Source organism: Cloeon dipterum, chromosome 4 (assembly GCF_949628265.1).
Source record: "Cloeon dipterum chromosome 4, ieCloDipt1.1, whole genome shotgun sequence".
Lineage (NCBI taxonomy): Eukaryota > Metazoa > Arthropoda > Insecta > Ephemeroptera > Baetidae > Cloeon > Cloeon dipterum.
The window spans coordinates 33,070,714-33,093,258 of NC_088789.1; the positions used below are offsets into that span (position 1 = coordinate 33,070,714).

Below are 22,545 nucleotides of genomic sequence, written 5' to 3' on the forward strand. Positions count from 1 at the left end.
GAAAGACCCGCATTTAAAAAAAATGCAAGGCAGTGTTAAAAACTGTTTTTTTTTTCATTTTTTACCAGTTTCTTGCATCTCAGTTTTCAATAAATTTCTAGTTATTAGCTCATGACCTCGAGTTGAAAATTTTTGAGAGAAAATGAGGCAGCTAAAAATGGCAGTTTAAACGAAAAAAATTAGTACAGTAGAGGAAATTTTGACCATTTCCGACCGAAAATCTTAGATTTTTACTGGGGAATATGAAATAAATTCATTTCATTCGCAAGAAATTGTTAAAAATTGAGTGGTAGAAACCGTTAAAAACCAGTGGTGGAAAAAATCGGGTGGTATTAATAAAGCAAATGCAACCCTGATAGCGAGCTGTTTATTTTTCCGTATTTCTACAGAAAAATTGTCCTGCTCAGCCCCTAGTCGGGACAGGAAGCAAATGAATTAGGACTACAACCAGTAGCCGAAACTAACTGAGCAGGATATTTCTGTAGAAATACGTAAAAATATATAGCCGCCTTTAATTTCAACCGATTTTTTTTATTAAACGGATTATACGTATTTTAGTAGTGCAGTATAAATATATGTCATCTGAAATGGAAGGAGTGACGACAATACATCAATAATCAACCTATTCTAACCTAATTATATTGGAAAACTGGGAAAACTTGACAGCTGAATCAGGTTGCGTTGCTAAAATGCAGGTGTGTTGCTCAAAATTCACTCTTGTATGAGGTTCAGAGCAATAAATATTTTTGTCAGATTAATATTATCTTTCTTCCCTTTTAAACAAATCAGTTGGACATTAATTTTTTTCTTGATAATTTTGTATATGTTCGACTTCTAAATAAAAATAGAAATGTATGCTAGAGCACTCACATCAGCCAGCCTGGCAAAATCTCGGCCAGCCGCTTTGGTTTTAGCTCACGCGCAGGCACGCCAGCCGCTGGTCAAAATTTCGAAAATGGAAAAAAGAAGTGTTAGCTCCTTCGGCCGTTTGTTGGCTTATTCTCATCCAAAAATCTAATTAAAACGCAGCCCAAATAATGCATTCAATAATTTCCGCGCTAGTTTTAAACATGCATAGCGAATTTTTCACTCTCGAAGTGGGGGCCGCCGAGTCCTAGTACCTGATCAAGCTCTCGGTTTAATTTCTATTCCTGTGTGCAAAGACGGAAAAAAGGAGATGATAGTTTTTCCCGTTTGCTCACTCCCCAACAGAAATATGATAAAATAAATTTAATGAGAAGCGGGCCGAACGGCCGAAGCGGCGGGCATGCAACAAGCGCAACAAAAATGAAAAGTTATTTTTCGATTTTTTATTTTCAAGATTTTTCCTATGATTTTGAAATTATTTTAGCTAAAACAAGGAATTGAATAATAAGAGCGTGTGCTGCCTCCAGCCCCAGTTCCAACACGGGAAAGCCACTAAAAAAATATGGGCTGCGACAGCCACAATAAACGCAGGCCGCTTGACAGTCTTGGAAATATTGGGCGGTCCGGGCGGCCCACTTGGGCCGCGGCCCACCGGGGTTTCGCCCGGTGCGCCCGATTACCAGTCCGGGCCTGGCGACACGCGCGCCTTTATCAAAACTACTGCGCGCACCCGACAAACAGACCCGTTTTTTTCGGCTGTCGGTCGGGAGAGAATAAATTTCACTGCGCGCCGCGAGTCTCGAGCAGGAGCAGCCAGCCGCAGTTAATTATTTAACTAACAAACAGGCTGAAAAACAGCGAGAAAAAGAAGGTTCGTGTAGTTTTAGTGGTTATTTTAATAAAACTGATAATATTTTGTGACACGTAAAAAGTCCTAATTAATTTCATTCCTACGTCCACTTATTTGACGTGAATTTTAAATGTTCCAAACGAAGTAATTTTCCTGTAATGCAGGAAATTCAAGTAAAATCGTGGTACTCACTAAAGCCGAAACATATATTTATTGATCAAACAGAGTTCGCTGTGAATTTGATAGCGTTAATTCCTCGGCCTGAAATTAAAAAAAAAATCACGAATGGAACAAACCATATCGGAGGGGGAACCAATAATATGATTTATTTCGGCAATTTAATTTTTTATAATTTTTATTAAAAGGCATAGTGTCTAAATTTATCCTCAACATTTCAATTTCATTCAAAGCACCAAGAGAAAACTGAAAATTTAAGAAGAAAAAGGTCCTATGCTTCAGTCCTAGTTATTATTTATCATTTTAAAAACGCGCGGATGCCTAATTTTCGAGTGTGAATCACGCGGCGGGTGACAGATGGAGCGCGACGGCTCTCCTGCCAGCAAAAAAGCTGTGGTCCATCCTTGCTGCTGATCTCGCCAGCATCGAAACGCCGCGAGAGCAGGTCTTTTGAGTGAGCCGCCGAGCATCATCCGATAGAATCACCGCGGCGTGATTTGTGACAAACCTGCCGAAGCGGTGAGTTTGGAAAAGCAGGCTCATTTTTACTACCAACTAATCCGTAAAATATCAGCGTTTACTATTCTTGAGATAATTGTGCTATTTTTTGCACAAAGTAGGTTATTTTCGTCCAGGCTGTGAAAAACACGTTTTTATTTCATTAAATGGTCGTCTCTTTTGGAAGATTAGAGTTTGCCTCAATAAATGGCATAAAATTGTATGATTCTCGTGTCTCTAAATGATTTGAAGCTCAGAATAAAAATAGTCCATCCCAAATTCTATCCCAGCCCGCGGCTGCCGCAAACTCTCTCTTTCTCTCTCTCTCACAAACGCACACACGCACATTTAAAGCAGTGGAGGGATCGGCGTGAATTATTATTATTTCTATCGGGCCGGGAAGAGCTTTGACTTTGACCTTGGCTTCGATTCGGCCGCGGCCTTCGAATTTAGGAGATTATTTACAAGTTTAGAGGCGGCATTTTTCGCCGCTCAAATTTTTAGATGACACCGCCTTTAAATTGTCAATGCCCAATGACTGAAAAACATCACAGGTCGAAATTCAAGGTAATTTTCTTCGACCTCTCTTCGTAATTTGATTTTACCCGCGAAATTCTACACAAGATTTATCAGCGTCGGAAATCTTCGACTTTGCATAGCCGAGATAAGAAAAGTTGTAGAAATTATTGCTGGCCTAGGAAAGATTATCGGCTGGTGTCAAAAGTCCAAATAGATGTTATCGCGCGCGTTTAAAAAAGAGGTGCGGCAAATAAAGAGGCTCATTTTGTGGGAACAATAATTATGGACTGATTCCGATTGTCAACCACTTCGAGAGGACGCGTACAGCTTCAATGTAAGTACACTGAATCTGAGATGGCAAAATGTCAGCCATTTTTTGAAGAAATAATTTGAGGTAATAATTCTGGTGTGAAATTTACCTAATTTCCAAGTCTCGAGGAGAGACTATTTTGCCGTCAGCTCTCTTTAAAAGTAAGAATTTCAAAACACCTTTTTAATTTATAACTAAAATTGAACACATGTTCGCATATATTTTATTTCGATGATTTAGAAAATAAATAAATAATGCAATGCCATAAAAATACGTTAAAACTAGAGCTCTCAGCGGCGAGACAATATTTTAAACGTGAAGTTTGGTAATGTTAACGGCCCGTAGAACCAGAAAATATACACTTTTTTACCCTTTACCGATGACTGGCGTGGCTGGCGGCTGCCAACCTGACCAAAAATATGCCGCCTGAGATCTCTAGTTTAACCAAAAAATAGATTGAAAGTTTTGTTGGTTAAAAGAATAGAATTTCTTTAACAATTAACACTTTGTTCGTTCCCGCGACGTGAAAACCAGAGATAAAAAAGACAAGTTTGCTTCATCCCACGCAAATAGAGCACGTAGATAAGAAAACGCTCTCAATATTTGAGTGAAAAGCAGTCCGAATCCATAGATAAGGATGAGACTTCTATTGGTGTTCTCTCTCATTCTTTTTTATAAAATCAAATCCTCCGTCGGCACCCCAAGAGCGAACTGATAAGGCTCAAGGGACTCCTCGCGCCGTCCGATCGACGCGAAAATTGCCGGGCGGGCTTCTCAGAGAGTCATATTTTTGTTTATCACCCGTTACGACCCCCGAGGGGTGGATACACACTCGATCGTTTCTCGATTCGCTTAACACGGATGGCAACTCTCGTGCCTTTAGTATTATTTAAATTAAAACTCAGGGACCTTTTTCCCCTAGCGAGTGACGATTTCCCGCCAGTCTTAGGGGCGGATTATGGTTCTGTTTTTTAGCTTGAGCTTGAAACACTGTACCGTGCTATCCTTATACCCAGCGTTGTCATTTTCTTTCAAGGTTGCGTTGCCGTGATCCGCCTTTTACTGACAAATAAATCTTTAAAAAATCGATTAACTCACCGATCTAATTCTAAGTCGATGTTTTGATTCTGGGGGCGGATTAAGGCACCGTTTTTTTTAGCTTGACTTTGACAGAAAATGGCAACGCTGGGCGAAAGGCTTGCATTGTACAGTTTTTCAAGGTCGAGTTAAAAAACGATGCCGTAATCCACCCCCTGAAAATAATCTAGTGTTTTTGAAATTAATAAATAATTTTGAATTTTTATTTATTCTCGTTTCGGAACTTTCTTTGATTTCAGTTTTAAAATCAAATGGAAACAAAAGAGCTTTGTGAAAACGTGATTATAGTCATCCCAGTAAGATGCAAATAGAGACGAATTATTTCGCTTACTGTTTGGACACGAACACCAAAAAAAATTACTTCATTGTACCGTCAAAGTATTTGAAACCAAGACCACAAGCCAAACATTCGAATCCAGGAGTTGCCTGGGACACTCTTGGACAACAATTCTGGGGAGGTGTGTTCCAATCAGCATGGAACGAGTCTTTGGAGGTGGACCCTGACGATGGGTCCTTCCTGGACCAAAAACCCGACAAAGATTTCGGGCAGTTGCTCACCGAGGCAGAGTACAAAGAATGTCTCGTTCTTGCCACTGCTTCCTCCGTCGAAGAACTGCAACAGTACGTCCAAACGTGCAACATCAAAGTTCCAAATAAATACCGACGTTTGGACGATTCTGATGCTTCAGGAAGTCAACAACATGACGAGCTTCAGCAGGTACATCAACAGTTTATTTTCTTTAAACCACTATTGTCAAAGGATGAATTGATCTTGACGTCTATAGAACCCGAAACCTCAGACAAATAATAAAAACAGACTCTCTATGACGATGTTTCAGCAAAACGAGCAATTATTCAGGTGTGGAGAATCCAATCAGCAAGAGAGTAGCATAGATCACTCAATGGTCTCGCAAAGCTCGGAGTCAGAACCTGTTTCTGCAAGAGAAACTCCTTTGCTTAAGCCACCAGAGGTCACTGTCAGGGGTTTACCTGACGAAATATCGTCAGGTAAAACCCCGACAGTCACAGAGAAAGAACTAGAAGAACCGATCAAATCACATGATGTCTCGGAGAATAATGAGAGAAGTAATTTCTCATTGATGAGTTTTCACTACAAAGATATCATCCATAATTACTTAAGAGTTGTGAAGAAATAATGGCTATATTCATTTATTCCAGGCGAAACACACATTCGACCTGAAGGGGTTGCGAATCTAGGATTTTTCGAAATTGAAACTGATGGAATAGTAACCAGGAAAAACGCAGACAAGTACTTTTCCTGATTTTAGATCTAATTCGACACTTAAGTTTCGCTCTTTTAAGTGTTTGTGTCCTGGTCATTCACTACAAGTTCAAAGACAATCCTTTGGAAACGTTCCGAAACGGAGACGCCTGTGATGTGGAAAACCTCAAAACCTTTTTCGGGAAAAACCGAAATTGCAATATCCGTAACTTACAGTCACCGGACAAAAAGACATTGATCCAACTTCTCGGCGATGAAGAAAAGCTTTTGCAGTTTTTCAACACACAAGGTATCGATCTCGTTCAAATCAAAATTTATGTTAACTTTTATGATGACTTGTCTGAATCAGATGACGTGCCCTCTGTTTTCTGGCTTTTCATTCTTTCTCATGGGTCTGAAAACGGAACGATAGCGACCGACCACTTTGATGACGAAATTGAGGAGAACGAATATTTCACAACAGACGAGGTCTTTGACTCATTACAGAGGCTAAAGAGATTCAAAAAGTGTCTGAAAATCGTGAATTTTGGGGTAAGCTTCGACCACACAATTTAAAAACTAGATAAAAAGGAAAATTACGAGATGAATGTATATAGTCATGTATCAAAATATTCTTTTATACATTTCAGCCATGTCGGGGGTCATTGGATGATTCGAAGTTTGATTTAAAGAATTCATACACAAAATATGCAAACAGGAATTCATGCCGAATCATTACTCGCCACGGAATGCAAAACTTTGTCGTGTTCTATTCGACAGTTGAAAGTAATTTTTTAACGGCAACGATTGCTGTTTACCATAGCCACTAATTTATTTTAATCAAAATTACAGCGACAATGGCAAACACTAATAAAACAGGTTCATGGTTTGTCAGTAATATCTGCTTGTGTCTGAACAACACTGATGATGAGTCCTTGTTGAAATTCTTCACCATCGTTCAGAGTCGAATGCATGTAAAGTCACGCGATTACAGGACCTTTGCCAACACGCCTCTAGGACAGACACCAGAGCTCAAAATGTTTCAACAGGACAAAAAATTCTTTATCTCAAAGTGAGTTTTATAAGGATTTTGATATAAACAATCCAGCCTGACTTCGCCATAAATTACAAGAATCTATAAAAATAAACCAAAAACATTATAACAGTTTCAAACAAATTATTTTCACAGAACAAAAACGACAGCAAAACCTGTTTCAAACTATGATGCGAAGAGGGACACGAGCAAAGTCAGAAATGAACCAATTTCTCCATATTTCTCCTGGAAATCAGATGAAGGACAAGATATCAGGGGCCGCAGAGGTTTCCTTCTATCCGTGGTCCAAAGCAAACAAGTGCTAGAAATGAAAAGAGTTCTTCAGAACCTAGACTTCGAAATTAGAGACTGGATACTGAGTGGATCATCGATGGAGTTTTATTTTAAGATGGGTGAGCATCAAAATTGAACAATGAAGGAATTACAAATGGTTTAATACTGGTTTTACAGTTACCGAAATGGAACCAGACGTGGGCTGCATCATGACCTGCATATTTGGACCTGTGTGTGAAAACGAACAGAATGAGGTTTGCGTGCGCGTGCAAAAGGACAAAGAGATTCCAATCACGGACATCCTACACAGTTTGGTCGGCCCAAATAACGATAAATTGATAGGAAAACCGAAAATTCTGTTCGTTGTTAACATGGAAGCACCACAAACGGACAATGTAAGCTCTACTTGTACTGATAGAATAGAGTATTATGATACATATATTTTAATTTAGATCTTTGTGCACATGAAAGATTTACAAGTGTCTGCAACAAACCACAGTGGCTGGCTAGTATTGATCCTAAGATATGAAGGTAATTTTAAAATGCTTACATGTCTTTGAGGATTAATTAAAAAATCTGTAACTTAGATGCATTAGAGCAGTTGATTGAACTCTTCGGAAACATCAGTGAGAAAAGCCTGCAAGAACTTCTGGAGCCTCTGCTAACTCGTGAGTCCAAAAGAGAGGATGCGGTTCTTCTCAATTCTACATTGCAGTATCTCATCCAATTTCCTATTTGGTCGAGAGCATTTGTCAAACCCGATTTCAAGGTTAAAAAGACAAAATTATACCGCAACCAAATGGTTTGTTTTGAAAATTCAACGGAACCACATATTGAGGAAAAGATTGATTTTGAAACATTATTAAAAAAGGTCAAACATTTCCTCGAAAATTCCCAAATTTCAAGCGATACTGGTTCTTCATTGATGTCAAACCCCGTCAGAGATTTAAATGCTGTTTCTGAAGCGAGCGATGTTTGGATATTTAATTCCATTGCTGGGTCGGGCAAATCAACCATTCTTGGGGAAATGGCGCAACAACTCTCCAAACTTGATGGAGAGTTAAAAATACTGCAAATTCCACTCAAAAAGTACTATCAGTACTTGCAAGAAATTCCTGTGATGAGCGTGGATGAAATTGGATTCCTGGAAAAGACAACTTGCAATTCTCAAGCAGATATCAAACACTGGATTGAGAAGAGAGAACTAATTGTTTTCCTCGACGGTTTTGACGAGGTGTGTTCTGAATTCAGAGAAAAAATCATCAAAATTCTGATTGCATTAATTAATGCAAGAGTCCCACTCTTTATCGGGACGAGGCCTCACGAAGTGCACCACATTCAAGAGAGGATAAAAAACTCGACGATAGTTGAGATCGAACCCCTTGATGAAGAAAAGCAAATCGAGTTTCTGCGAATCGTGGCGCGAAAAAATCCAAATGAAATCGAAGAATTGAGGAAAATCTTCAAAGACCAAGGTATTCTGGGAAATCCGCTCTATCTCACCTTGTTGGCCGAGTACACCGGTGATGGAAACTTGTACAAAATCTTTGAAAATATAGTGCGGTGCAAAGTGGAAATTGGTTTGAAGAGAGAAAATGGAGGAAAAGATGTCGGAGAGGAGACGATTGACAAATTATTGAAGCTCAATCAATTTGTGGCCTCTCGTTTTGTAACAGGAGTGAATAAGATCGACGACGACAGTGTTACACAGGAAGAATTGGAAAAGATGAACGCCGTTGGAGTTGTTACATATTCCAAGAACAGCTTAGTTTTCCCTCACCAAATGTTTGCGGAATTTCTTACCGCACAAAAGTTCGTATACGATTTAAAAAATCCAGGCAATGAAAAGGTGCCCTTGTTCAACGATGATTTGATGCAGTGCAGAAAGTTCGTAGACCTCTTCTTTTCTACGAAGATTGGAATAGACGCATCCTACGCAGAGGCTTTTAAGGATTTTGCGGAATTGAACGACCCTTTGGAATTAGTCAAGATAATTTGTCGAGAGAATTTGATACAAATGTTCCTGATGCTCAACCTCGATCTCTCATTAAAAGATGAAGACGGCAAAAACGCTTTGCACTTCGCACTGCGGCACCTGGAAATGGTCAAGATGGTTCACGAAAGGAACAGCAATCTAGCGACCGAAACAACCAACAATGGAGAGAGCTGTCTCCACCTGGCGATTGATGACGAGAAATGTAGCGAGGAAGTGGCTATTTGGCTCATGCAAAACACCCAAGTGGACAAAAACGCTGAAACCAAAACTAAAAACACACCACTTCTCCTTGCAGGTGCAAGAAAAAAATGGGAAGTGGTACAAAGTCTTGTGTTCACTAATGTTGAACTAAACAAATTTTGTCCAGATGGAAAATCAATTTTGTACTATGCCATCCTATCAAACAAGTTAGGCTTGGTAAAAGAACTTATTGATAGAGGCTCGAGCATCAGTCTTAAGGATCAAAATGGAGACACAGCCCTTCATCTTGCTGCTAGGGCTAATACAAACCCTGAAATTGTAAAAATTTTGCTTAAAAATGGTGCCGAAGTAAACGCAGAAAACAATGATAAATGGACCGCACTGCATTGCGCCGCAAGATACAACCCAGTTTCAGAAATCGTCCAAATGCTGCTCGAAAACGGTGCCGACATTCATTCACGAAACAAAGATGGTCATACAGCCCATCACCTAGCAGCTAGGTCGAATACAAACCCTGAAATTGTTAAAATTTTGCTTGAAAATGGTGTGCCAAAGTAAACTAACAACATAGTGAAATAAACCGCACTGCATTTGGCCGCTAGATTTATCCCAGCTTCAGAAATAATCCAAACGTTCCTTCACTTGTTAAAATTTCATAAACTTCATCTAGCTTTTTGGTATATAATACAAACTTTTAAGTAACGAAAATTTTGCATGCAAAGTGAATGCACAAGACAATAATATATGGACCACAGTGCATTTTACGCCAGTAGAATTTACCCATCTCCAAAAGAGGCTATTTAGCCGCTTGAGAAAGGCGCCATGATAAATGAAAAAACTTTTAATGGGTAGACTGCTTTATTTCTCGCAGTTATAACCTTAATATTCAGAAAAATGTGGTTCAAATTGCGGGAACTCTCTCCCATGGACACGCGCGTTACAAAATACTGCTCGACCATGGTGCCATAGTAAATAAAATACGGTTAAGAATGAAAAAGAGTGAAGTTCTTAAAAGATTAGAAAAAAATGACTCTGACCTTTTGTCTTTAGTGATCTAATAGGTTGTTGCTTATTTTGCTTGTAAAAATCTGCTTATAGTAAATAAACCAGTCAAATTGAATGGAAGAATATCGATATTACGCCGCACACTAGCAGAGTCGAGACTCTTTGTTGTTCTGCTATCCACATCAGAATCACATGAGACTAAAATTTTTACGAATGTAATTAACTATACATATGTATAATAAATAATACAGTAGCTTTTCAAGTGTAAAAATGAAATCCATTTATGTATCATACAACCAATTATTATGAGTGTATAGAAATAAGAAATAAACATTAACTGTGACCTTTTGGAAGAACTATAAAATACTTTTTAGTAATAAATGAGTTATCTTTTGTTTAATTTTTAGTGTCGATGTATTAAATTAATGACACATGCAAATATTTGGGACGAATGGAATAAAAATATACTGGTATTGGAATGTTTAAAATATAACAGTTTCATAAAAGATTTATTTGATTTTTATTATTTTGCGTAACCATTGAACATGTATTAGTGTTAGATTTCATAATTTTTTAATTTTCGCCCTTAACTAGAAAATCACAAAAGCTTTTCCTCGTCGCTGAGAAGATCCAGCAAATCCTCTGTTTTTCAGTGTTAGTAAAAATCTTTGAAGTAGCAATTCTTGTTCTCTCCAAAGGTTTTTCCCACGTTTCGGATAACTAACTTATACGCGAAGAATAATTAAATTCATATGTTTCGTGTTCATGATCGAGCTGGCTATTAGTGCTATACTTGTTGCTTTTGCTGCTCACGATCGCTGGATTTGTGGGAAACAAGAAAAGAAACCAATTTTCTGGATGTCTCATAAAGGTGCATGAGAAATTCGTTTTCAAAGGTGAACCTACCCTGCGGGCGCATGACCTTCTGCAACACCTGCACTGAACCTTCATGCAAAGCTTTCGGAAGAAAAATCGACGCAGAAGAAAATTTTTTATGTTGGTCACGTGGAAAATAATAAAATATGCCTTTGTCGAATCACTTTTATTGGTTTATCGTAATCTGTAATGGAAGTTTCTGCCTGGAGAAAGTTGGATTAATTTTTGTCCGTATTTGCTGCAAAATTGACAAGAGGATCTTTTAATCTGCGCAGGAACAGCTGGAAAAAATTAAAAGTGAGTTAAGGAATGCACTGATTTGGTAAATAATTTCTGATTGGTAAAAAATTCAAGCGCTCGATAAAATTTTGTTTTATTTGCTGCTATTTTAAAAATACGCGATGCTGGTTCAAAATCAATCGTGGCTGCCAGTCATGTGATCAAATTAACCCAGGAGAGCCATATATAAAACCTAATAAATAAAGTATTGACATTCAATCTCTCCGGTTTTTCTGAAATTTCTGCTCTGAAGTGGTGTCCCCAGCGCCGCAAACTCTGGACCTTCGGATGACGCAACAGTCACACTGTCCTTTGCTGCACTTTTTCGGCACTGCACTAGCGAAAATATCCTGAAAATCTGTCCAAAAAAACTCACAATGTCCTCACAAACAGAGGGAAGAACTGAAAAAGTTTGCATAAAAACACTTGCATGATGATTTATTCCGATCCGATCAGCTGGTGAACTGATTGACCAATCACGTGAGCCGTCTCGGTTCTGGCGCGAAACGAACGCAAGCATTATTGAATTGAGCTCGGTGACGTCACAACGCACTATTACTTACACCCACCTGAAAGTGATTTTTTTAAATATTCGCTTCGGGAAATTCTATCTTCTGTTTTTTTGGGTGCTGATTGGTGAGAAGTTGAGTGTCAAGGCCGCTTTTGCGTTATCAGAGTGGAGAGTTTGGCAGTTTTCAAGATAAAAAAGGAGCAGCCAGCAGCTAAAGAGTGACGAGAAGAACTCTGTCATGATAAATAAATTTAAAAGCAAATATTGGGCAGCAGCAGTTCAAGTTAATTTATTTTAATTTGTTGCCACGCCATAACACCAAGGTTTTTTGACCTTGATTGTTTAATTGTCCATTGGAAAAGACGAGTGAATGAAAAGAAATCGGAAATTATCTGATCGTGAATCGCGTGCTGCTGCGATTGCTTATCCGTCTTGAGTTTTTTTTTATTTATTTGAGGCACCGAGAGAGGGAAGCTGCTCGGCCACCGCAGCACCGCACGCTCACGCGCCGCCTTTTAATAGATAATCGCGGGCAGCGACGAAAAGTCTCAGACTCTTTGCTGAGAACAAGAGAGAAAAGGAGGCAGGCGCACATCAGTCGAGGGCGAGAGCAAAACCAGAAGGAAAGACGAATGGGCTACACCTTTCTCCCGCTCTGCAATTTTTGTAAGTTTTCCAGCAATCGTATTAACTATACTTGTAGGATCAGAATTATTTTAAATTAGGCAGAGCCAGAAAGAACTAAAAGGATTTAATATTAAATAGTATTCCTGCAATTGAAACAATTAAATTATTTTCCGAAGCCGTGGTATTTTTTCAAAAGGCGAAAAGTCTCACATTCTCTAATCTTTACCAGAATTTTCAACATTTCGCGCAAAGATGAAACTTCCAAAAATATTCGGCTAATAGAAAAAGCGGCGCGTGCTGACCTTGGAAATCTTATCGGCGCATGACATCACCACACAGGAAAGTCTAACTGTTATTGCGTCGTGTTTGAAGAAAGAATTATATTGTCCTTGTTTTTTTTTGTTACATAAAATGGAATTAGAAAAATGAGCGCTCAAAGTGTGTCGTTGAGAAGCCTAAATCGCATTTAAATTTATTCTCTACTAATATTGCCAAAATTTGGTCAAAGTCTTCTACATTTTGTGAATTTCCCACGCTGAAATTAATATGAAATCATCGAAAATTAAATAAGAATGCTGCGTGCGAAGAGTCAGCATTGCTACGCTGTGCTATTTTTGTTTAGCTTTATCTCGAGGGCTGTGTGAGTCGTGTGAGAGGCGCCGCGGTGGTCTCTCCTCTCTGCGAAATAAACAGGAGAGAGACTGATCGTGCGGCGCAACCAAATAAAAACCAGAGGGAAATTGTAAAAAATAAAATGTTGAATAAGCCGATGATGAAGATCGTTATGCATGAAAATGCAATGTATTCTTCTCCCAGTTGTGGATTAATGGAAAAATGCTAAAACGAGACATATTAGTTAGTTCAGTCCTGCTGAAAAACATAAATATAAAATAACATGTTGACTTTCTGACCTCATCCATTTTTTTCTGGCTTGTAAAACCAGGTTTCAGCATTCGCGTTCTAGTACAGTGCCGAGAAAGGGATAAAATGAGCTAGATAAAAATGTTTTATAGCATTAACTCTTTAGTCTTGTTACATATGTCACTAAACCCAATAGTATTAATGAATTTTTATTAATTCTCCAGTTGTGTCACTCTTTTTGATTACAGATATCTTAATGAAATGGAATTATAACAGCTCGTGAAAACGATACAGTGGTCATCCCAGTAAGATGCAAGCAGAAATAAATTATTTCGCTTACTGTTTGGACACGGAGAGCAAAAAAAATAACTTCATTGTCCCATCAAAGTATTTGAAACCAAGAGCAAATGCAAGACATTTGAATCCAGGAGTTGCCTGGGACACTCTTGGACAGGACTTCTGGGGAGGTGTCTTCCAATCAGCGTGGCACGAGTCATTGGAGGTTGACCCTGACGATGGGTCCTTCCTGGACCAAAAACCTAAGACGGAAAAAGATTTCGAGCACTTGCTGACCGAGGCAGAGTACAAAGAATGTCTCGTTCTTGCCACTGCTTCCTCCGTCCAAGAGCTGCAACAGTACGTCCAAACGTGCAACATCAAGACTCCAAAGAAATACAAACGTTTGGATTTTCCTAACACTAGAGGAAGTCAACAAAAAGACGAGCCGCTTCAGGTAAGTTCAGAGCTTTTATTACAACTACTATTTTATTGAAGGTTCTGATTGATCATGACGTCTAGAACCGAAACATATTATCAGGGAAATGATAAAACGCAGATTTTCTACGAAAATGTTTCAGCAAATCAAAAGTAGTGAATCCAATCAGCATCCGAATAATGAGCATAGCTCAACGGCCTCAGAAAGCATGGAGGAGTCTAACTCTACCTCAAATATTGTTTCTAAAGAAGCAACTCCTGTCGTTATGCTACCAGAGGACGATGAAATTGTAATGGAAGATCCGATCAAGTCGCATGATGTTCCGGAGAATGACGAGAGAGGTATTTCTCTTTGATGCGTAATTCATTCAAAGATTTCCATTTCCGGCATTACTTGTATTTAATATTGTTAGGAAATAATGGCTCTCCATTCATTACAGCCAATACAATTAGACGATATGAAGGAGTAGCGAGTCTAGGATTTTTTGAATATGAGATAGGTGGACGTGTCACCAGAAAAAACGCAGACAAGTAGTTTTATTGGTTATACAGATCTAATTAGAAACTACAATTTCGCTCTTTCAAGTGTTTGTGTCCTGGTCATTCACTACGAGTTCAAAGACAATCCTAAAGAAAATTTCCGAAACGGAGACGCCTGTGACGTGGAAAACCTCAAGACTTTCTTCGGGAAAAACCGAAATTGCAATATCCGTAACTTTCCGTCACCGGACAAAAAGACATTGCTCCAACTTCTCGGCGACGAAGAAAAGCTTTTGCAGTTTTTCAACACACAAGGTATCGATCACGTTCAAATTCATATTAATGTTAACTTTTATGATGAATTATCTGAATCAGATGAAGTGCCCTCCGTTTTCTGGCTTTTCATTCTTTCTCATGGGTCTGAAAACGGAACGATAGCGACCGACCACTTTGATGACGAAATTAAGGATAACGAATATTTCACAACAGACGAGGTCTTTGACTCATTACAGAGGCTAAAGAGATTCAAAAAGTGTCTGAAAATCGTGAATTTTGGGGTAAGCTTCGACCACACAATCTAAAAACTAAATAAAAAGGAAAATTACGAGATGAATGTATATAGTCATATATCAAAATATTCTTTTATATATTTCAGCCATGTCGGGGGTCATTGGATGATTCGAAGTTTGATTTAAAGAATTCATACACAAAATATGCAAACAGGAATTCATGCCGAATCACTACTCGCCACGGAATGCAAAACTTTGTCGTGTTCTATTCGACAGTTGAAAGTAATTTTTTAACGGCAACGATTGCTGTTTACCATAGCCACTAATTTATTTTAATCAAAATTACAGCGACAATGGCAAACACCAATAAAAAAGGTTCGTGGTTTGTCAGTGATATCTGCTTGTGTCTGGACAACACTGATGATGAGTCCTTGTTGAAATTCTTCACCATCGTTCAGAGTCGAATGCATCAAAAGTCACGCAATTCCACGAACTTTGTGGAAAACACTCTTCTGGGGCAGACACCAGAGCTCAAAATGTTTCAACAGGACAAAAAATTCATTATCTCAAAGTGAGTGGAAGTGTCAATAAATGCAATAAAACCAATTTTAAACTTTAATGCGTCTAGGAACAAGAGAAAAGTCAGAAATGAACCAATTTCTGCAAATTTCTCCTGGAAATCGGATGAAGATCAAGATATCAGGGGTCGTAGAGGTTTCATTTTATCTGTCGTCCGAAGCAAACAAGTACAAGAAATGAAAAAAGTTCTTCAAAATCTTGACTTCGAAATTAGAGACTGGACACTTAGCAGTGCATCCATGGATTGTTATTTTAAGATGGGTCAGTATAAAATATACGGAGGAATTTTAAATCTGGATAAACAATGGTTTTACAGTATCCGAAATGGAACCAGACGTGGGCTGCATTATGACTTGCATATTCGGACCTGTGTGTGAAAATGAACAGAAAGAGGTTTGTGTACGTGTGGGCCAAGATGCTCGTCCAATCGCAGACATCCTACACAGTTTGGTCGGCCCTAAAAACCATAAATTGATAGGAAAGCCGAAAATTCTGTTCGTTGTTAACGTGAAAGCTCCTCAAACGGACAGTGTAAGTTTTGCTCCAACTGGTGCAAAAGATGACTTTGATAATATCTTTTAATTTAGATCTCAATGCTCATGAAAGATTTACAAGTCTCTGCTACAAACCACAGTGGATGGCTAGTATTGATTTTAAAATATGAAGGTAACTTTAGAAACAATGTGTTTTAAGGTGCGCGTATTTAAAATCTCCATTCACAGATGCAGTAGAGAAGTTGATAGAACGTTTTGGAAAGGTCGGTGAGAAAAGCCTACAAGAACTTCTGGAGCCTCTGCTAACTCGTGAGTCCGATAGAGAAGATGCAGTTCTTCTCAATTCTACTTTGCAGTATCTCATCGAATTTCCCAATTGGCCAAGAACATTTGTGAAACCCGAATTCAAGTTTAAAAAGGCAAACATCATTCGTAACCATAGGGTTAGATTTAAAAATTTAAGGGATTCTTCTAAAGAGAAAAAGATCGATTTTGATACATTAACGAAACAGGCCAAAAGATTGGTTAAAAATAACAAAATGTTGCTTGACAATCCTCCTCACAATCAGACAATGATTCGTCTAGATAATCCACCCATTTCATGCGATATTAAATCCTCGATAAAGTCGATTCTCGTCGGAGACTTAGAAGCAAATTCTGTAGCGAGAGATTCAGCTGATGCGAGTATTGTTTGGTTAATTACTTCTGTTGCTGGAGCAGGAAAATCGACTGTACTCAAAGAAATGGCGCACCAACTGACCAAATATTATGGATGGATTAAAATACTGCTGGTTCCTCTAAAAAAACATTATCGATACTTATTTGACATGCCTGCAGTGAAAGTGAATGAAATCGAATTCCTCGAAAAGACAACTTGCAATTCTCAAGCAGACATCACCAACTGGATTGAGAAGAGAGAAGTCATTGTTGTCCTCGACGGTTTTGACGAGGTGTGTCCAAGTTTCAGAGAAAAAATCATCAAAATTTCGATCGCATTAAATAATGCAAGTGTCCCACTCTTTATCGGGACCAGGCCTCACGAGGTGCACCACATTCAAGATAGAATTAGAAACACGACGTTAGTTGAGATTGAACCCCTTGATGAAGAAAAGCAAATCGAGTTTCTGAAGAAAGTGGCAGGAAAGAATAAGCAAGAAATCGAAAAACGGAGGAAAATCTTCAAAGATCAAGGTATTCTGGGAAACCCACTCTATCTCTCCATGTTGGCCGAGTACAAAGGTGATGGAAACTTGTTTGACATGTTTGACAAAATAGTGCGGCACAAAGTAGAAATTTGTTTGGTAAGAGAAAATGGTGGCAAAGATGTCGGAGAGGAGGTTATTGACAAATCTTTGAAATTCATTCAATTGGTGGCCTCCCGTTTTGTGAGAGGAATGAAGATCGACCAAGGCAGCGTAAGAAAAGAAGATTTGGAAAAGATGTACGCTTTTGGAGTTGTGACATATTACAATGACACAGTAAATTTCACTCACCAAACGTTTGCAGAATTTCTCACCGCACGAAAATTCCTATATGATTTGAAAAATCCATTAGATGAAGAAGTGCCCTTGTTCAATGATGAATTGATGCAGTGCAGGAAATTCGTTGACCTCTTCTTTTCTACGGAGAAGGGGAAGCACGCATCCTACGCAGAGGCTTTTGCATATTGTGCTAAATCAACCGAGCCTTTGAAATTAATCAACCAAATTTGCGGAGAGAATTTGTCACAAATGTTCAAGTTGCTCAACCCCGATCTCTCATTAAAAGATAAAGACGGAAAAAACGCTTTGCACTTCGCTTTGCAACACCTTGAAATGGTCAAGATAGTGCACGAAAAAAACAGCAAATTAGCGAATGAAACAACCAAGTACAAAGAAAGCTGTCTCCACCTGGCGATTGCTGACGAAAAATGCAGCGAGGAAGTGGCTCTTTGGCTCTTGCAAAACGCTGACGTGGACAAAAACGCTGAAACCATAATTCAAGACACACCGCTTCTGCTGGCTTGTGAAACAAAAAAATGGGAAGTGGCACAACTGCTTTTATCGAAGTACAATGTTGAAGTAAAAAAATGGAGTCTAGGAGAAATATCAATTTTGCTCCATGTTGTCCAGTCAAACAATTTAAATTTAGTTCGAGCAGTTCTTGGTAAGGGCGCCAATGTCAATTTGAAAAATGATTATGGAATAACACCTCTTCACGTTGCTGCTTGTTGTAACAAAAATCCAGATATAATTAACATTTTGATTGAAAATGGTGCTAAAGATACCACAGAAAGCGAATACGAGTTGTCCAGTCTGCATTTGGCCGCTTTATATAACCCAGTTCTAGAAATTATCCAAAGGCTGCTCGAAAATGGTGCCGACGTTCATTCAAAAGATATGGAAGATCTAACAGCCCTTCACCTAGCTGCTGGGTATAACAAAAATCCAGAAATATTGAAAACTTTACTTCAAAATGGTGCCAAAGTAAACGCAAACGACTTTAACAAATGGAACGCACTGCATTGCGCCGCTAGTTTTAACCCAGTTACAGAATTTATCCAAGAGTTGCTTGAAAACGGAGCCGACGTTGATTCACGAAATAAGGATGGAAATACAGCCCTTCACCTAGCTGCTGCCTATAACAAAAACTCTGAAATAGTGAAAATATTGCTTGAAAATGGTGCTAAAGTAAACGCAAAAAACAATGCAGAGTGGACCGCACTGCACTTGGCCGCAAGACATAACCCAGTTGCAGAAATGGTCCAAAAGCTTCTCGACAACGGCGCAGAAGTTCATTCTAAAGTGTTAGAAGGATTAACACCTCTTCACCTTGCTGCTGGGTTTAACAAAAACCCTGAAATAGTCAAAATTTTGCTTGAAAATAGCGCCAACGTAAACGCACAAAACGATACTAAATGGACCGCATTGCATTTCGCCGCTGAATATAACGAAGCTGCAGAAATGGTCCAAAAGCTCCTCGACAACGGCGCCGACGTACATTCAAAAGGTCCAGATGGATGCACAGCCCTTCACCTTGCTGCTGGGTGTAACAAAAACCCAGAAATAGTCAAAATTTTGCTTGACAATGGCGCCGAATTAGATGCACAAGACAATAAAAAAAGGACCGCACTGCATTGCGCCGCTAATTTTAACCAAGTTGTAGAAGTTATCCAAGAGTTGCTTGAAAACGGAGCCGATGTTGATTCACAAGAACATAGAGGAAATACAGCACTTAACCTAGCTTCTGGCTGGAACGAAAACCCTGAAATAGTGAAAATTTTACTTGAAAATGGTGCCAAAGTAAACGAAAATGACAATAATAAAAGTACCGCACTGCATTACGCCGCTAAATTCAACCCAGTTGCAGAAATTGTCCAAAATCTTCTCGACAATGGCGCCGACGTCCACTCAAATTGTCTAGAAGGATTAACAGCCCTTCACCTTGCTGCTGGGTTTAACAAAAACCTAGAAGTAGTGAAAATCTTGCTTGAAAAGGGTGCAAATGTAAACGCACAAAGCAATGATCACTGGACCGTACTACATTACGCCGCTAAATTTAACCCAATTGCAGAAGTTGTCCAGAAACTGGTCAAAAACGGCGCCGACGTCCATTCCCAAGATCAAGAAGGGTCATCAGCTCTTCACCTAGCTGCTAGATGGAATGAAAACCAAGAAATAGTTAAAAATTTGCTTCAAAATGGTGGTGTAGTAAACGCAAATGACAATAATAAATATACCGCACTGCATTGCGCCGCTAAATTCAACCCAATGGCAGAAGTTATCCAAGTGTTGCTCGAAAACGGAGCTAACGTTGAGTCACAAAATAAAGATGGAAATACAGCCCTTCACCTGGCTGCTGGATGGAACAAAAACCCAGCAATAGTGACAATTTTGCTCCAAAATGGTGCCAAAGTAAACGAAAATGACAATACAAAATGGACCGCACTGCATTACGCCTCTAAATTCAACCCAGTGGCAGAAATGGTCCAAGAGTTGCTCGACAATGGCGCCAACGTTCAGTCGCAAGATGAAAATGGTTTATCCGCCCTTCACCTAGCTGCTGGCTGGAACGAAAACCCTGAAATAGTGAAAATTTTATTTGGACATAAAGCCGAAGTAAACACAGAAGACAATAAAAAATCAACAGCACTGCATTTGGCCGCTAAATTCAACCCAGTTGCAGAGGTTATCCAAGAGCTTCTCGACAACGGCGCCGACGTTCATTCAAATGGTCTAGATGGATTAACAGCCGTTCACCTTGCTGCTGGGTATAACAAGAACCCTGAAATAGTGAAGATATTGCTTCAAAATGGTGCCAAAGTAAACGCAATTGACAACAATAAATGGACCGCACTGCATTACGCCGCTAAATTTAACCCAATTGCAGTAGTTATCCAAGAGTTGCTTGAAAACGGAGCCAACGTTAATTCACAAGATTGTAGAGGAAATACAGCCCTTAACCTAGCTGCTGGATGGAACAACAACTCGGAAATTATAACAATTTTGCTTCAAAATGGAGCTAAAGTAAACGAAAATGACAATAATAAATTTACCTCACTGCACTACGCCGCTAAATTCAACCCAGATACAGAATTAGTCCAAAAACTTATCGACAACGGCACCGACGTTCATTCAAAAGACCAAGAAGGATTAACACCCCTTCACCTTGCTGCAGGGTTTAACAAAAACCCAGAATTAGTGACAATATTGCTTGAAAATGGCGCCAACGTCAACTCACAAAGCAATACTAAATGGACCGCATTGCATTTCGCCGCTGAATATAACGAAGCTGCGGAAATGGTCCAAAAGCTCCTCGACAATGGCGCCGACGTTCATTCAAAAGGTCCCGAAGGATTAACAGCCCTTCACCTTGCTGCTGGGTGTAGTAAAAACCCAGAAATAGTTAAAATTTTGCTTCAAAATGGTGCCGAAGTAAACGCAGAACAAAATAGTAAATGGACAGCACTGCATTACGCCGCTGAAAATAACCACAATGAAGAAATAGTCCGAAAGTTGCTCGAAAACGGCGCCGACGTTCATTCACGAAATCAAGACGGATTATCAGCTCTTCACCTAGCTATTGAGGGGAATGAAAATCGAGAAATAATAAAAATTTTGCTTGACAATGGTGCTAAAGTTAATGCGCAAGACAATAAAAAATTAACCGCTCTGCATTACGCCATTAGAAGCAACAAAGTTGCAACTGTGGTCGAAAATCTGCTCGACAAAGGCGCCGAAGTTAATTCAAAAACAATCACGGGACAATCAGCCATTCACCTAGCTGCAATGTATAATAAAAATGCAGAAATTTTGCAAATTCTGCTCGACAAAGGTGCCAAAGTAAACGCAAAAGACATTGATGATTGGACCGCACTGCATTACGCCGCTAGATATAACCCAGCTTCAAATATCATCCAAAAATTGCTCGAAAACAGCGCCGACGTTCTTGCACAAAGTACGGATGGATTAACGGCACTTCACCTAGCTGCTAGGTGGAACACAAACCCCGAAATAGTGAAAGTTTTGCTGGAAAAAGGTGCCAATGTAAACGCACAAAATAATAACAAGTGGACCTCACTGCATTTAGCCGTTAGATATAATCCAACTTCAGAAATTGTCCAAATGCTGCTCGAAAATGGCGTCGACGTTCATTCACAAATTAAAGATGGATATACAGCCCTTCACTTATCTGCGATGTATAATAAAAACCCAGATATTTTGAAAATTTTGCTTCAAAATGATGCCAAAGTGAACGCACAAGACAATAATACATTTACCGCGCTCCATTTGGCTGCTAGATTTAACCCAACTCGAGAAATCGTCCAAAATCTGTGCGAAAATGGTGCTGACGTTCTTTTAGAAATTGAAGCTGGATTAACAGCACTTCACCTAGCTGCTGGGTGGAATGAAAACGCAGATATTGTGAAAACTTTACTTGAAAATGGTGCCAAAGTAAACGCACAAAACAATGATAGAGTGAGCGCACTGCATTTTGCAGCTAGATTTAACCCAGCTTCAGAAATAATCCAAATGCTGCTCGAAAACGGCGCTGACGTTCATTTACATGATCAAGATGGATATACAGCCCTTCAGCTAGCTGCTGAGTACAATACAAACCCGGAAATAGTGCAAATTTTGCTCGCCAATGGTGCAAAATTAAACGAAACATGACAGTGGCATATTAAATGTTTAGCCCAGCTTCATGTGGTTCACAACTACTTAAAAAAGGGTCTGTGTAGCTAAAAGTTACTTTTTAATCAATATAATATATTATTATCTTATAGTGTTCGTTTAGATATATGATTTATGTTTCGAATTACTTACAAATGTAAATGTTTTGGAATAATTGGAACAAAAATGTACTTGCTTGTTTTATAATAAAACCTTTTCTTAAAAGAAAATATATATTTTTAATTTTAGCGTAACCTAGATCAGTTTAGAATGTTTGCTGGAATGCTCCATTGTTTCGACGCCATATTGACTTCTATCTGGCAAGAACCAACACAGATTGCAACCCGGCCCTCGGTGTTTATCATTTTATCTTAATTTCAAACTCGAATTTTA

General features: G+C 39.0%; 2 protein-coding genes and 1 long non-coding RNA gene across 3 annotated transcripts; all 3 read left to right on the top strand.

Annotated features, from left to right (window-relative positions):
• The first annotated feature begins 6,398 nt into the window (after positions 1–6,398).
• Positions 6,399–10,527, top strand: LOC135943846 (uncharacterized). Its single transcript, XM_065490512.1, has 5 exons — positions 6,399–6,613; positions 6,731–6,987; positions 7,046–7,263; positions 7,321–7,399; positions 7,456–10,527. The coding sequence occupies exons 1-5, from the start codon at positions 6,399–6,401 to the stop codon at positions 9,621–9,623; spliced, it is 2,937 nt and encodes a 978-aa protein (XP_065346584.1). The 3' UTR covers positions 9,624–10,527.
• Positions 10,528–15,588: 5,061 nt separating this feature from the next.
• On the top strand, positions 15,589–16,172 carry LOC135941853 (uncharacterized). The gene is made up of 3 exons (XR_010575019.1): positions 15,589–15,767; positions 15,823–16,037; positions 16,094–16,172. It is a non-coding gene; the product is annotated as an uncharacterized LOC135941853 (long non-coding RNA).
• An 817-nt stretch (positions 16,173–16,989) lies between these two features.
• On the top strand, positions 16,990–22,301 carry LOC135941847 (serine/threonine-protein phosphatase 6 regulatory ankyrin repeat subunit B-like). The gene has a single exon (XM_065487595.1). It carries the CDS (start codon positions 17,221–17,223, stop codon positions 22,150–22,152), a length of 4,932 nt encoding a protein of 1,643 aa, XP_065343667.1. The 5' UTR covers positions 16,990–17,220; the 3' UTR covers positions 22,153–22,301.
• The last annotated feature ends 244 nt before the right edge of the window (positions 22,302–22,545 follow it).